The sequence below is a fragment of the Ursus americanus genome, chromosome 7 (assembly GCF_024610735.1).
Source record: "Ursus americanus isolate L20-20 chromosome 7, mUrsAme1.1.p, whole genome shotgun sequence".
NCBI classification, from domain to species: Eukaryota; Metazoa; Chordata; class Mammalia; order Carnivora; family Ursidae; genus Ursus; species Ursus americanus.
In genome coordinates this window covers 61291804-61309223 of record NC_142133.1, presented here as the reverse complement: position 1 = coordinate 61309223, position 17420 = coordinate 61291804, and the positions used below count along the sequence as shown (strand labels likewise).

Here is a 17420-nt window from a genome sequence, read left to right as displayed (position 1 = left end):
TCTTTCTCTCTCTCTCACTGTCCCTCTCAAATAAATAAGTAAAAATCTTTTTAAAAAAATAAAAATGCCTAAGATGGTAAGTTTTATGTTATGTATATTTTACTATAATTTTTTTAAATAGGAAAAAGATATGAACAAATACTTCAACACAGAATATACTGGGATGGCAAATAAGCACATGAAAGAATGCTCAATATCGTTTAGGGAAAGGTAAATTAAAACTACAAAAAGCTACCAATAAACACCCAGCAGAATAGCTAAAATTAAAAAGAGTGACCATACCAAGTATGCTAAGGATGTGGAACTGAAACTCAAGCTATGCTGTGGGAATGTAAAATGTTAACAACCAATTTTGAAAACAGTTTGGCAATTTCTTAAGAAGTTAAATATACTCCTGGGGCGCCTGGGTGGCTCAGTCGTTAAGCGTCTGCCTTTGGCTCAGGGTGTGATCCCGGAGTTCTGAGATTGAGCCCCATGTCAGGCTCTTCCGCTGGGAGCCTGCTTCTTCCTCTCCCACTCCCCCTGCTTGTATTCCCTCTCTCGCTGGCTGTCTCTCTCTCTCAAATACATAAATAAAATCTTAAAAAAAAAAAGAAGTTAAATATACTCCTACCATATTATCCAGCTTTCCAACTCATAGCAATACAACCACAAAGATTTGTACACAAATGTTCATCCCAGCTTTATTTGAAACAGTCAAAAACTAGAAACAACCAAATGTTCCCCCAAAGGTGAATGGATAAACAAAGTGAGGTGTAGTCACAATGGAATACTCTTCAGCAAGAGAAAGGAATGAACTACTGATAAACTCAAAAATAATTATGCAAAAAAGGTGATAAAAAAACAAGAAATATGCTGAGAAAAGCCAGACAAAAAGAGTTCATACTGTATAAATCCACTAAAAAATAAAAACTAGTTTGTAGCAACACAGAATAAGTCAATGGATGTGGATGGAAAGAAGAGGCAGAGAGGTACAGAAGGGAAGAATTACAAAAGGGCACAAGGAAACTTGAGTTTGATGAATATGTTTATTACCTTAATTGTGATGGCTTCACTGGTGTACACATATTTCAAATGTATCCAACCGTACACTTTAAATACATGCAGCTATATGTTAATCCTACCACCTATAGAGCCCTGTTTTTAAAAGGGTCATCATTTGATCTAGCTTAAACTATAAATGGAGAAAAAGAGATTCACATAAGTCAATCACAGCAATAGCAGTATGCTTAATCAAGAGTTAAGTAATATGGGACCTACACTGAGCACACTGAAATCACTGAAGGCCTTATTGGTTGGATTAATGGTAGTCACTCTATCTGTAGACCCCTGGCAAGAGAGCCTATCAAGGTGCTTCAGTATAGCAATATCCTCACAACCCAGTTCTAATCATAGCCAGAAGAAATGTAAGTTGTTGTATGGCTTAGTACATTCAGTTTTTCTGACCGTGATATTCTAGCCAAACCAGGGGCTCAATCTTTTCCAACTCCCCAATACTGACTACTTCAGATTCCTAACAGCTGTTCCTGATCTTAACATAACTCGCTCTCCCTTATCAATTCAGAAATATGCTACCTTGCCCAGTCATGCGGACCTTAAAAATCATTTGATCCATTAGGACCTGTCCTCGTCTGTCTCAAACCTGAATGACATCTCATGTTTTCAATACTGCTTTGCTCTCAGTCATCACTCATATCCCATCCTTCCACGTCCAAATCCTTATAGTTTAAACTGGTCCTTCCACCTTAGATCTGCTTCTCAGACTTCAGTTCTTGTTTGCCATTCTTGAATTTAAAGACCCTGAGTCCATACTCTGATCTTTCAATCAGTCTTTCCAGCATGAATATCTCCCAGTTTTACCAATCCTGCTCCTACCCCAAGCGTAGTTCTTAAAAGCCAGAAAGCCGTCTTAGAAACACTGGGTTCTGGGGAGTGTGGGTGGCTCAGTCGTTGAGCATCGGCCTTCAGCTCAGGTCATGATCCCAGGGTCCTGGGATAGAGCCCCACATCGGGCTCCCTACTCAGCAGGAAGCCCGCTTCTCCCACTCCCACTCCCACTCCCCCTGCTTGTGTTCCCTCTCTCGCTGTCTCTCTCTGTCAAATAAATAAAATCTTAAAAAAAAAAAGAAGAAGAAAAGAAAAGAAACACTGGGTTCTTGGGGTGCCTGGGTGGCTTTTTCAGTTAGGCATCTGCCTTCGGCTCAGGTCGTGATCCCAACGTCCTGGGATTGAGCCTTGCGTCGGGCTCCCTGCTCAGCAGGGGGTCTGCTTTTCCCTCTTCCCTCCTCGTGCTCCTTCTCTCCCTCTCTGGCTCACTCTCCATCTCTCTCTCAAATAAATAAAATCTTTAAAAAAAAAAAAAAAAAGAAAGAAACACTAGGTTCTTAAAGTATTGGTAGAATAGAAATACTAAGAGTAGAGAGGTAAAGGCACAAAGGAAGGGCATAAAAGTTGAAGGAAGAACATGAGCAAATGTCCAAGTGTCTGATGTAAGTGAGAAAATATGAGACTGGCCTGAGTGGAACAAGAAGTAGCATGAAGCCACACAGTCAGACAGAGAAGTCTGGGCTTGGTAAAACAAGTTACTGAAAACCGCTGTACCCTCCAGAGCAGGGTAGTGACAATATAAAACTGTTATTAGTCTAGTACTGAAAAAAGTACTGATGCTGTCTTGGAAACTGTGGCCTGAGGTAGCAACTGTCATGGTCTAGAAAGGTCCCAGTGCCAGTGGGAAATGAGACATGAATGTTCTACAGTCTAAAAAGAAAAACTGACGTACCTTAGTGACCAAGTAGGTAGAGTGTGGATGAGGAAGAGGATAATTATGATAATGGTAATAACTAACATTTACTGAAAGTTTACTCTGTGTCACGCATCCACATAATTCAAAGCAGTAACTCATTTAATCCTTGCACCAACCCTTTGAGTTAGGAATTATTATTTTTCTTTTATAGATGAAGAAACTAAAGCAGAAAGGTTAAGAAATTTGATCAAGGTCACACAAATAGTAAGTGGCCACACCAGGACTTAAAGGTAGGCAGTAGAGTTCCAGAACCCATTCTTAACCATCATAAGAGACCTCTATGTATTTTAAGGAAGAAGGGAAGGTTTCCATGCAGTAGGAAAATCAACAACCTTAAAAACTGAAGAATACCATATTTCCTGTAAGACTGTAGGGAAAGGTGGGTGGTTTTGAAAGCATGATTAACTGAGGTAAATATGTTTTATAATAGAACTCAGATTCCATGATTTCAGCAAAAAGAGAGAGTCTTAACTTGAAAACAGAATATAGTACAGAGTATTTTTTTAAAAAAATCATTAAGTGTACCATCCTTCTTAACCCACATCATGAGAAACTCTGCTTCATGAAAGGACCACAATCATAGCCAAAGAAAAGAATTTCTAGTACTTTCCTTTATCCTGGCCCAGATACATGGTAATGAAGAGAGCCATGGTAATAATCATCAAATCTCTCCACTGATCCTCTGCTCCTAGACCTTTCTCTTGCTAATAGAATCTATGATTCTAAATATATGTGGAAACAAGGTTTCATTAAGGGATCACTCATAATAAAAGAGGCTTTACTAAGGAAACATCTAAGGTTGTTTTCTTTTGTGCATTATAGTGAGAAGAGCAATGAAAATGTGAGCTCTGCAGATAATCGAATATACATTGTAAAAGTGTATCCCAATCAGTATTTCACAGGCTCTTGAAACCTTAATGCAAAGTCATCCCTGCTATTCCAGGTCACTCTTGTTCCCAATGTAACCCCAATGAAGGCAAACTCAAAATTATACTTTAATATCTATCATTTCTCATTAGACTAAAACCATGCCTCTAAAAACTGATCCTTCTTGTAACACAGGGAGATTTTGCTTCTCCCTTTACTCCTTCACAGCAGACCATTTATATCACCAAGTCTAGCTCCTTACTTTCCAGAATTTCTGTGCCCCACACAGAACTGCAATCAAACGAGGGTGGCAAGGCCATTGTCCACGGTCATTCACTGGTTAAATGACAGTTTCCCACAAAGCAACCTTGCAGTGTGGGTATAATTTAAATTCCTATGTCAGGAAAATTACCAATTACTAAATGACATGGACTTTCACTTGCTCATTCTGAGACCTTCAAGGTTACAGGTGAATAGCATAAAGTGTGAATACCAAAAGTCTACCACACATTCTATGAGAGGCTTTTCATCAAGGAGGATATGGAGAACAATTAAAACAACAACAGGGGCGCCTGGGTGGCACAGCAGTTAAGCGGCTGCCTTTGACTCAGGGCGTGATCCCGGCGTTGTGAGATCGAGCCCCACATCAGGCTCCTCTGCTCTGAGCCTGCTTCTCCCTCTCCCACTCCCCCTGCTTGTGTTCCCTCTCTCGCTGGCTGTCTCTATCTCTGTCAAATAAATAAAATCTTTAAAAAAAAAAAAAAAAACCAACAACAACAAAAACCCTTGGATTCAACAAAATCAGGTTCTCATAGTCTTAGTTCTACTTAATAGCAACAAAAATGCAAAATAAAAAGAGTGAACTAGATGAAATGAGAAGACTGGACCAGATGAAATTATCTCCTGCAGCAATAAGAAAAGTCTACAAGATATACTTAAGGTAAACTATGATCTAGAAAGCTAGAAACTAAATTTAAAAACACTTGTGAGGGGCGCCTGGGTGGCACAGCGGTTAAGCGTCTGCCTTCGGCTCAGGGCGTGATCCCGGCATTCTGGGATCGAGCCCCACATCAGGCTCTTCCGCTATGAGCCTGCTTCTTCCTCTCCCACTCCCCCTGCTTGTGTTCCCTCTCTCGCTGGCTGTCTCTATCTCTGTCGAATGAATAAATAAAATCTTTAAAAAAAAAAAAAAAAAACACTTGTGAGCACATGGGATCCACCTGAACAACAACTCGCTCTAAGCAGTTTCCAGAAGCAGCAGCCTCACATTGCAACTCTCCATTCTGTTTCGCTGCACCTCGTCTTTTGTCCTTTTATTTTCATAGGCATTCCTCAGGGGCCCTCAAGATTCCTGCTTCATAGAAAAATATTAGATGATTATATCCCAAAAAATGTTCAGGTTAGAAAGTCATTATTCAGAATATTTTATTTTTACAAAATAGAATCTCACAAATATTAAGTAAACAATATTATGAACTAAGGGAAGTTATTAAAGTTATTCAAGTCAAATAAGAATAAACTAACTACAATGTTGCATATCCAGATCGTTTTACTGCTAGAATATACAGGACCTGAGATACTGCCATGAATAACCTACTGCTTAAAATAAACAAGGACTAGAAATAAACAAGTTACACATCTCCAATAATTTAAATTAACTACATGATTTATGAAGATTCATTGTCTCACCATATACATCAGTAGAGCTGAACAGGTATACTTTACTATACGTAAACTGGTCTTCTATATAAATGTTTCCTACCTCTTAAATTTTTTAAACTAGTTTTTAATGTTAAAAATAATACATGCAGGGGCGCTGGATGGTTCAGTTGGTTAAGCGTCTGCCTTGGGCTCAGGTCATGATCCCAGAGTCCTGGGATCGAACCCCACATTGGGCTCCTTGCTCAGCAGGGAGCCTGCTTCTCCCTCTGCCTCTTGCCTGCTGCTCTCCCTGCTTGTGCTCTCTCTCTCTCCCTCTCTTTCACTAGCTCTCTCTCTGTGTCAAATAAAAAAATAAAATCTTAAAAAAAAAAAGTAACACATGCACAGAGTATAAAAAAGTCAAACAATAAAGAAAGGTACACAATGAAAAGTAAAAGTATCCTTTACTCCATACTACTCCTACTAGGTTCACTACTAAAAACAAATCAAACTCCACTTTAAATGTATGAGGCCAGCTTCAACATCCATAGGATCTGCTTTATTGTATAAGTAAGCCCCCTCCCAATTATTTGCTTATATTTTTATATTCAATAAGAGGTTTCTTAAGTGATACATACTTAATGCACAGCTCCATTCTAAGGGTTGCTGAGTTACTCCTGCATACTGCAAGATAAACAACAATTCTGGCATCAAGGTGTCTGGCAGTCATGGTAGGAAGGTTTTTGGAACTTCTAGCTCATGAGATCATTTCAATATATATCCCTGGGCAACATACTGCTTCCTATACCTCAAGACAAGTAAAGTTGTTCTAAATTCAACCAAAGGACGTTTTTAAATCAAATTAAATTCTTTTGAATTCCCCAACTACACCTGCCGCCTGCCTATATGCCCCATGGATTAGAATCATTAAGATTGATCAATAGTTGGTTTATGGGTCAATATTTATTCTTTAACAACATTATTCTACTTAATCTACATCAATATACAAATAAGCAATCGAAGAACTTTTAAAAGTATGCTATCTAGGTTCTGAGATATTTGTTTTTTAAGGCTCCCCTTACATGATTTATGCCTATGAAGGCAAAATCTAAGAAAAGCTGATCCTAGAGAACTGAATTCTTTAAAAGTTAAAATGTATTTTAGGGGCACCTGGCTGGCTCAGACACTAGAGCATGCAACTCTTGACCTCAGGGTTGTAAGTTCGAGTCCGAGGTTGGGTGTAGAGATTACTTAACAATGCAATCTTAAAAAAATATGTTTATTTTACTAGACTTGATTTGAAATAAAAGTAGGAATCTTAAAATTTTAAGTTTTCTATTACTAAATAGACATGTTCTTAACAAAGACCCTTTTGCGCCTATAGAACAATAAAATATTTCTTGTTACTTTTCTAACAACAACAACAAAAAAAATCCACACCTCTGGAAAGGAAAATAATTACTTCTGGAAACCATAATAATAAGATACACTTGACTATATTTAAAGTTTACATATGTTAACAAAATTGAAATTGCATTATATATGTATGCATAAAAAGAACTACAAAGTCACTATATAACAGAAACATGCACAACAAAGCCAAAACTATCTTCAAGTACCCATTTTAAAACCTAAAGTAACTTGGAAATCTTTTACAAATCAATATATTCGTAACTTAGACTCAAACATTTCATTTCGCAGGCCACTGCCAATTTCAACTTAGAGCTAACTATAAAAAGGAAACTAGCCTAACTGCATTTTCATGAATAACTAACCTTGACTTAATTATATGTTGATTTAGCACAGTTCCCACACTTGAAACAAGTTTTAACTAGGAAGGTAGCATACAATAGTCAAATACCAGCAAAATGATGAGAATGACATAGACCCTATGTCATGAGTTACTATAAAGAGATGATTATTAATCCATTGTTTCTCACCCAATCAAGGATTAAGCAAACTTCCCCCCTTCATTCCTGCATCAATTTTTCTTTCTCTACTGGATCATTTCACCTATATTATAAACACTTTAATATCTCCCACCTTACATAAAATTTCTCACTGGACAACATATTCCCATTGCCCCATTTCCTTGATTTATAGAAAAGTCCATTTAAAAAAAAAAAAAAGAATTTTCCTGGGGCACCTGGATGGCTCAGTTAGTTAAGCATCTGCCCTCAGCTCAGGTCATGATCCCAGGGTCCTGGGATCGAGTCCTGTTTTAGGCTCCCTGCTCAGTGGAGAGTCTGCTTCTCCCTCTGCCTCTCTGTCGCTTGCATTCATGCCCTCACTTTCTCTCTCTCAAATAAATAAATAAAATCTTAAAAAAAAAAAAATTACCCTCAGGACACCTGGGTGACTCAGTCAGTTAAGTGTCGGATTCTTGATTTTGGCTCACGCCATGATCTCAGGGTCGTGAGATTGAGCCCTGTGTCTGGCTCCACGCTCAGCTCAGAGTCTCCTTGAGATTCTCTCTCCCTCTCCCTCCTCCCTTCACCCCACTCATGCTCTCTCTCTCTCTCAAATAAATAAATAAAATCTTTTAAAAAAAAACAAAACTATCCTCACTTTATTTCCCTCTCTGCTTCTTGACCCCACTGCGATCATGCTTTCACCTCCACAGAAATTGTCTATATCAAGGCCACCAGTGATCTCCATATTGTCAAACCCAATCTTCAATTCTCAGTCCTCATCTTATTTGACCTATTGGCATAATTTGAGATAGCTGATTGTCTCCTCCCTGACACATTTTTCATCCTTTCGCCTCCTATAGACACCACTCACTCTTGGTTTTCCTCCTGCCCCACCGATCCTCCTTCAGCACCTCCTTTGCAAATGCTCATCTTCATCCTAATCTCTAAATACAGTTAGCCCGCCTAAGGGCTTAAGCCTTTGAACCTCTTCTCTTCTCTATATTTTCCCCACTAGGCAACCACAGCCTGTTTAGACCTTAAGTGTGATACATACATATCAACACAGCCTGGCCTTTCTCTGTACTCCGGATTCATACATCTAGCTGCCCATTTGAACTCTCCACTTACAAGATACCTAATAGGCATCTCAAACATTTAACATGGTCAAAATATAATCCTAGGCTCTACATAAACACCTTAAAGTCTACTTCCCACCTCTACCCCTGTCTGTCCCTTAGCAGTATAAAACCTATTCCATCTTTCCAGTTTCATAGGCCAAAACTCAAGAGTCATTCCTGACTCTTCTTCTACTTTACTGGGCCTACCTTTCAAATATATACAGAGTACACTGCTTCTCATCACCTCCACCACTAGCCCCCAAACAAAGCCACTATGTCATCTCTTTCTTGTACTAATAAGCCTCCTAAACTCGACTTCCTGTTTCCACAAAACAGACCATCCATATAATAGCAAGAACAATTGTTTTCAAAACTAAGTCAAGTCATGTCACTTTTCTGCTCAAAATTTCTCATGACTTGCCATATCACCTAGAATAAAAACCAAAGTTTTTTAAGAGCCTACAAAGCCTCCTCATGATCTAGCTCTTGCTGCCTATCTCATCCACTACTGTTCCCCTTGTACACATCACTTCAGCTACACTGTCCTCCTTGCTTTTCCTCAAATACACTAAGCATATCCTGCTGCAGAGCCTTTGTACTTGCTGTTCCTCAACCTGAAAGCCCTTTGCCTGCATATCTGCATAACCTCTCTCTTGTATTATTTAGGCTCAAATGTTACCTTATCAGGGAGACTTTTTCTTACTATCCTGTATAAACTAGCACCTCCCTACCCATACTGTCACTCTAAATTCTCTTATCAGCTTTATTATTCTTAGCATCCATTAGCACCTGATACAGAATACACAGGTATGCCTCGTTTTATTGTGCTTTGCTGTACTGTGCTACAGATACTGCACTGTTGTTTGGTTTTTTTGTTTTGTTTTATGAATTGTGAAGGTTTGTGGCAACCTTGAATCAAACAAGTTCATCAGTGCCATTTTTCCAACAACATTTGCTCACTTCATGTCTCTGTGTCACATTTTGGTAATTTCTGAAATATTCCAAACTTTATTATTATTAATAATAACAATTATTATTATTATTATATTTGTTATAGCTATGTGTGATCAGTGATTATAACTCACTGAATGGTTAACATTTTTTAGCAATAAGTATTTTCTAATTAAGGTATGCGCACTGTTTTTCTTAGATGTAATGCTATTATACACTTAATAGAATACATTATAGTATAAACACAAATTTTACATACTGGGAAACAAATTCATTTGACTTATTTTATTGCCATATTCATTAATTGCAGTGGTCTAGAACCAAACACACAATATCTTTGATGTATGCCTTTATGAAATTATTTGTTTACTGTCTGTTTTCCCAAGTACTAAAATATAAGCATCATGAAAGTAGCAATTTTAGTTTATTCAAAACGCAGCACTAGGGGGTAGTCCAAGATGGCAGCAGAGCAAGATCCTAAACTCACATCCATGGACACACCAAATCTAGTGCTACATATCGAACAATTCCCTCTGGAAAAGACCTGAAAACTATAGCTCCTTTGCAACAAATGGTCAAAGAGTCACATCAAGATGGGAAGGAGAGGCAAGACGCAGTCTCCTCAAAACCCCACCCTTGGCACGGGGACTCACAATCAGGAGGAATCTCACAAATCCAGAGTTTCTCCCTGAGGAGTGAAGCGTTAATGCCCCACATCACATACCCCAATCCTTGGGAACTGTAACAGAGAGATGAACCCCCAAAACATCTGGCTTTGAACACCAAGAGGGCTCACATCCTGGAGACCCAAAATGCTGCAGGAAACTGAGATACTTCTCTTAAAGGGCTCACATGCAGACTCAGTCACCCTGGAAACCAGCGCAAAAGCAGCAATTTGAAAAGTGCCCAGACTATATGTGAAGGAGTTTCACCGGCTAATCTTAAAACATCTATCAAAGGGGCAGGGGCCTGTTGGAACTCTCTCCAGGGATGGAGGCACTGGCAGGGACTTTAAGGTGCTCTCCCTCTGCCTTGATAGCACCAACAGAGCAACCCAGCCCTGTGCTCTCCTACAGCCCTGTGAAAGCTCTCCTGTGGCCTTGCTAAAGCTGGCAGGTGCATGCAGTCTATACAGGGGACACTCCTTGATCACCTGCTCTGGTGGCCAGGGGGGCTTGTGTTCCTGGGTCCAACAGGGCTGTAACAATTGAAGAGAGACAGTTCTTGGCAGACTACCACCTCCAGGGCACCACAAAGCAGTCTGAAACACATCCGTAGTCTTTCTGTGGAACAGACCTATTTACTTGTTCCAGAGCTTCAGCCTGAGGGCCACATGTCACATCTGCCACACATCTGGAGGCTGTGGAGGTGCTTTCAGGGAAAGTAGGCCAGGGGACACCATCTTTACACTCTCCCTAAGCCTCACTACATTTGCCAGTACCTCCAAGAAAGGAGTTTATACACTCACCTGAAGCCCTAATTTTTGCCATTGTGGCCCAGAGGACACCTTTAGACCACCTGGTCTGGAGGCCAACAGAGTTTACAACTACAGTCCCACAGGACTATATATATCTGCATATTTCAAAATCTGCTGCCGGAAGGTCTGGCTTCCAATCAGCCTATACCTAGGGGTTGCCTGAGATCCGACCCCTTCAGAACACTGACAAATCTTGGCACACTTTCAAAAACTGGGACTTATCAAGAATAAATCAGGCTGCTTAGACAATCACAAAGGTTTCAGAGACAACCAAGAGCTAGGGCAAGGTTGAAAGATAAGGTTCATCTCCTACAGGAGGGCACTCTTTGAAGACTCATACATAAAAACAAACACAGAGAGTCAACTAAACTGAGAAACAGGAATATGTCCCAAACAAAAGAACAAGATAAAACCTCCCCAAAACACCTTAATGAAATAAAAAGCAGGACTAAGAAGAACACCTGGCATTTAGCTGGGTACGTATTTGCTGAATGACTAAATAAATAATAGCCTAAGTTATTATGCTAAAAGTTTATAAAGATTAACTCAATCCCCAAAAAACTATATGGAGGTACTATTAATATTCCAATGAGACAAAGGCATAAGAAATTAAGTAACTTGTATGTCACATACCTTATAAGTGGTACAGTCAGCCTCCTATATCTATTAAATGAAATCAAGTTAGATCATATAAATGGACCACTTAACAAAATGTTTGACACATTAAATACCTAGTGCCAAACATTAATGTAGGCTCTTCGTGTGTATTTACATATTTAATGCTCATACTCTTCAATAAGTGGATGCTATTATTATTTTCACTATTTTTTATTCATCAGGGCACCAAACCTAACTCAACAGAAGTTACATAAAAGACACTGCTGTGAAAGAATTGGGACAAACTCCAAACTTCACTCTTCTTGGAAAAGAGTTAACATGTGCTTTAAAAAATGTGTTTTGAAAGTCAGCACTGGAAACCAAATCAAAATGAAGTGAATTCCTATCACATACAGACACACTGTTAACTGTATTTGTGAGCTTGTAGTTCTAGAAAGCCTTCTAAGATTCAAAGCCAAAACAATCACAGATTTTTCATTATTTAAAAAAGAAAAAAAAGAGCTACACCTTCCCCAAATATCTGGTTGCTACTCTATATTGCATGGTATTATGTTTAACACAACTTTTTCATTATAAGGAAAGAGTCAGCTAAATTAAAGTATATCTTTTTATTATTTAAAACAGAGCTTACTCATTTACATCAATCTGAAATCACCAAGTTTATGCACTGCAAATCACCCTCTGCTTTAAAAGTCAGTTTTATTACCAAAAAATAAATTTTAAAATTACTGCACCCGAGAAAATAGCCAATTCCTTATCCTTCAGTTAAAGTGAAAGCCAAAGGAATTATGAAAATAACTAAATATACTTTCTTCAGCTCAACACAGCATTTATTTTTCAATGTTTTAGTTCCATCTGTAGATACTACTCTATATTAATAATTAATATATGAAACATTCTGAGTAAAGACTCCTAAAACTTACGGTGCAATAATGGCTCTAGCAGGTCTTTTTGTAGACTGTACTTGTGAGAGCCAACCTTCTAGCTGCGCATTCAGCTGCGGTCCTATAAAAAGAGAAAGAGGGAAATCAGAGTTAGCAGAGAAATGTACTATATATAAAACCATACATGACACAAAGTCCTTATTGAACCTATTTGGGACTAAAATAGCTTAATGGGCAGTGGGATCATTAGCTTGGATGTTAATGTTTGAAACTTAACCAACTACTAAGCAAGACATAGATAAGGCCATGTACTGATTAAACAAAATTTGCTTTTATCCATTTACTTATTTACAACCATCTTCATTCCAGAACAACAATACAATCTACAATTTGAGGCACTGTTTAAACAGAATAAAACAAGAAACAGAAGACTCTTGGCATATGAAAAGGAAACACCTGCGTGATTGTTTACAGAGCACCAAAACTTGCCTTAATCACTAAAATCACACCCATGGACTGATCACTCCCATACCCAAAACCTTTCCTTCTCCCCACTCCAGCCCCTACTCGTAATCACATTGATAACCAGTGACTATGCCATGTCAAAAATCTCAGTTTCAAGCATCCCACTCTCCTCACTGCCTATCTTTCCAGTTCACTTCTAGAAATCTGTGGATTGCCAACAGATTCAGAGTTACTTCTCCCGCTATCCTTCCTCTCCTTTCTTCTTTCCCTCTTCCCCAGCCTGAGACTTGATTCATCACTATAATCATTTCCTTACCTACGCCCTCACTCTTGCTCCTCTCTTCTCTATCACAGTCAAATCACAGTTAAAACCAACTTTCCACTTAACACAGTACCTTCACTTGTACAGCTGAATGAGATGACAAAGAAACACAACTATATGAACTTTAAAATTATACCCATAAATTTCAGCAGACCCTTAGCAAAGCTCGGTGAATTTGCTCTCCTGGCCTTAAGATAATTACTTCTCATTTTACCTTAAAGCCTCATCCCCCTCTCACTCCCAACAGATGATCATGCTTTTTCATTTTGTCAAGGAATACCAGAAGATGGCCAACCACCCTGGTATGCCCAGGACTCTCCCAGTTTTAGCACTGAAAGTCCTGCAGCTTGGGAAATCTCTTAGTCGCAGGCAAACCTGGACCTAAACTCAGAAGTCACCCTAAACTCAGAAGAGAACTACTTCCTCTTCCTACTATTTATTCTGTCTTCTCTCCTGTGTCAACACATTGACCTTACTCCTATCAAAAGTCAAACAAATTCCTTCTGCACTGGATTCCCTTGTTTTTCTTCTCAAGGGCTTTTTTTTTCTCAAGGACTCTGCTCCTGTAACTGTAACTATCCCAGTCTCCTGCATGAACTTTTACTAGATCGTTACCTTTAGCATGCAAATATGAAATATAAGCAGACTGATTACCCCCCAACTACCACCCATTTCTCTAGCCCCTTTTTTCCTCTGGCTCTCTTTTTTTAAGCATTTAATCATATTAATACATATCAATATTTAAACGTTACAAAGAATCTAGATAATAATAAAACAAACATCCAAGTACCCACTACCCAAATAAACTAAATTTTAACATTCTTTACTTAAGATCTCCCTTTATTAAGAAATAAAATATTACAGGCACACTTGAAAACCTTGCTGAACCCATTATACATTTTCCTCCTCAGAGGGAAATCAAAATCACTTTCTGATTTTGGTGTTTATCATTGCATTATACTTTTACTAACGTATATATCCATAAAGATATGCATTGTTCTACACAAGTATTGTTCTGCATGTTTTTAAATATTATATAAATATACTGTGCATGTTCTTCTATAACTTGATTTAGTATTTAACAGTATTGATAACAGGTACTCATGCTGATTTCATAGCTCTAGTTCACTCACTTTCAATGCTGTATTATACTGTGTAAATATACCAAAATTTGTCTATTCATTCTCTTCACAGACACTTGGTTGTTTCTGTTGTTGCACTGTTAATATGCAATATTACAAGTCTCTTATAAACATGTATTAAGAGTTTTTCTGGGGGCCGCCTGGCTGGCTCAGTCAGTTCAGCAACTAACTCTTGATTTCCACTCAGGTCATGATCTCAGGGTGTGGGATGGAGCCTGCATCAGGCTCCATGCTCAGCAGGGAGTCTGCTCAGGATTCTCTCCCTCTCCCTCCACCCCTCCCCACCACACTCACTAGCTTTCCCTCTCTCTCTCTCTCAAATGAATAAATAAATCTTCTTTTATAAAAAAAAAAAAAAGAGTTTTTCTGGGATTCAACTACAAATAAAAGTGCTGGATCATAGAGTATGCACATCTTCAACTCTACCAGAACACTGCAAATCTCCCACTACAGTGCTTAGATCAATTTACCCATCAGTGTAAGGGCATAAAAAATGAGAAGTTTCATTCTTCTTGTTAAAAACAGGGGAAGAATGGAGCACCTGGCTGGCTCAGTCAGTAGAACATGAGACTGTGGATCTCAAGGTTGTAAGTTTGAGCCCCACATTGGGCATAAAGCCTACTTAAAATAAAATAAAATTAAATTAAATTAAATTAATAAATAAGGGAAGAGATAACCCCCACATTTTTCTTAGAACACTTTCTCTAGAAAACTTGTAAATTCTTTCTCTATCCCTTTGAAATATATGTAAAACACTTTAAAAGCTAAATAAGCTTCTAGGCACCCCAGCTGGCTCAGTCACTAGATCATGCACTCTTGATCTCGGGATCCTGAGTTCAAGAGCCATGTTGGGTGTGCAGCTTATTTTAAATAATAAATAAGTAAGTAAGTAAGCAAGCTTCTAAGCAGCAACCCAGGACTCTTTGAAATGTAATTTGCACCAAAGGAGATAGCACCTTCTTTCTGCCAGTTTCTGTGGGAAGACAGGAACCTAACTAGCTGGCCACATAGCTCCAAGTTGCAAAATTACCTCCTATCATAGAATACAAGCTTATTTTTAGCCATTTAACAAATACATATGGTCACCCCAATTACCAACTGATTTAGAATGAACTATGTGTGAGAAATGTTGCTATCAAGTCCTCTGACTTGAGCACTACTTACAATTTATCTTGAGAACATGTATGTAATGGGCTGTATCTGGCCATATAAAAGGGTGAGCTCTCTTTAGATCACTGAGATCTCTTAGCAGACTGCCTGTGATGTGCTTCACATTCTGGCTCAATGCTTATTTTCTTTCTCTTCTGCCTCTGAAGAGAGGTTTCTCTGAAATGGAGGTTTTCAGTTTAAATTATATTTCTCTGACATCGGCAATGGTTAAAAATTCCCATTTCCCCTCATCCTTACCAATATTAATACTGTCAGAACTCTTAACTTTTTGGCAATATGACAGGTATGAAATAATATCCCTTTACTTCCTCTCATTTGTTTTTCCCTGATATCCACTGAGATTAAACGTCGACTGACTTGGATATCCCTCTGTATATATTTAGGACTATACACAGAAACAAGTCAATGAACAGCCCATCTATAAAATGCCAAAGTACAAAAAAGTTTCTGATTTCAGCAAACAATGTAGTTTATTTTAAAAACTTAAATTTAAGAACAATTCCAAAAAAAATTATATTACATAACCTCATTAGTAACTCAAGGAAAAATAGTTCATATTTTCGATGTAAATTTTTAGTTGCCAAATAAACTTCATATTGACTTAAAATAAGTATTGCTCTAAATATTTCCACATACAGGAAGTTTACAAAACAGAAACTGAATAATGGGTAAGAGCAAAGAACATATTATCTCCCAATTTAGCCACTCTATTGCCACCAAATCACTGATTTTTAAGCACTAAATCAAGGTCTTTTAGCAGTCCTTCTATTACAAGGACCAATTTCCTCAGAAGGATCCTAAGGTAAAAGCTAAACTGCAACTTTGAGTAAGACGACTGATCATATCTACTTATTATGGTTGCTTAACTGCTGATCTATACAGTAGCAAGTAAAAAAATGAATTTGAGTTCTTCCAGAGAGGCTGATACTTGGCAATATGGTATCTTTAACACATAAAGATGATGAACAAAATATGCTTTGTGTTTCAAATACAAAGGATTTGAAGGCACACTGATGAGCGGAAAAATCAGAAGTATTGTTAAATCCTAGCAAAACTAATGGCTGTGTGATCTGGTCCTGAGAGGGATAAATGGGAATTTACTTCTTTGGAAAAGATACTAAAAGTAGGTTCCCAAAGGATCAATGCTCAGGTATTTCCTTAGGAAACAGACAATAAATAATGGGCTGTATTTACTGTAATGCAACTTGAGAACACTTCTGTTTCTAACCTACTTGAGCTAAACAATTTCACAAGGAAGTTTATTCTCATGGTGACAAAACCATAGAGATAGTAAACACACACACATACACACCCCTCCTCAGCCCTTCTTTTCCTATGCAACTTGTTAACAGAACCATTCTAAGATATGTAATGAAGTAAGCCAAAATGGTTTTCTACACTTTTCTGTTGGGCCTGCTGTTCCTATTCTTCTTTGCAAACAAAAAATTTTAGTGGCCTGCTCATGCTGAACAAAAGTCATGTGTTCTATAAGCTCTTCTCTTCTTCTATTAAATAAATTAGCACATCATGGGCTTAACTATGACCAATAATGTTTTAACATCACAAATAACATTCGCCTTCATTTATTAATTGAATAAATATTCATGGAACACCTACTTTGTGCTAAGAAGTGGAATGGATGCTATAGGTACAGCACTAAACAAGACAGACACAATACCTGCCTTCATGGAGCTTCTAACTGTCAGTGTCTCAAATATAAAGAATGGCTGAAAGATAAAAATCTCAGACAAGCTAAAAAAGAGACATTTTTGGTGAGAAGAGCCTTCCAGTGTTGCTCAAAGTATCCCTCATACATAAAGAATGACCAACAGCCATAATTTTTTTTACCATTCTTTTTAAGTGGTACCTATTAACACAGTAAACTTAATTCCATGGGATATGTTAAGGCAAAGTAACAAGAGACAAAGCAGAAGCAAAAAATACAAATTAAAACAAAAGCACGCTGTCAGCACCTAGTATTTTGTTGGCAACCATTCTGTGAAACCTGTTCAAATTAAAAAAATTAACCTGTAGTCGAAAATATTAAGA

At 38.1% G+C, this 17420-nt stretch overlaps 1 protein-coding gene across 3 annotated transcripts in view; it reads right to left on the bottom strand.

Annotated features, from left to right (window-relative positions):
- The window catches only part of MEMO1 (mediator of cell motility 1), a 123814-nt gene that overhangs the window by 57361 nt on the left and 49033 nt on the right, over positions 1–17420 (bottom strand). For all 3 annotated transcript variants that reach the window (XM_087863744.1, XM_045809127.2, XM_087863745.1), the window contains one exon: positions 12312–12393. In XM_087863744.1, the coding sequence (XP_087719870.1) occupies positions 12312–12393 (82 nt within the window). The remainder of the gene's footprint in view (positions 1–12311; positions 12394–17420) is intronic.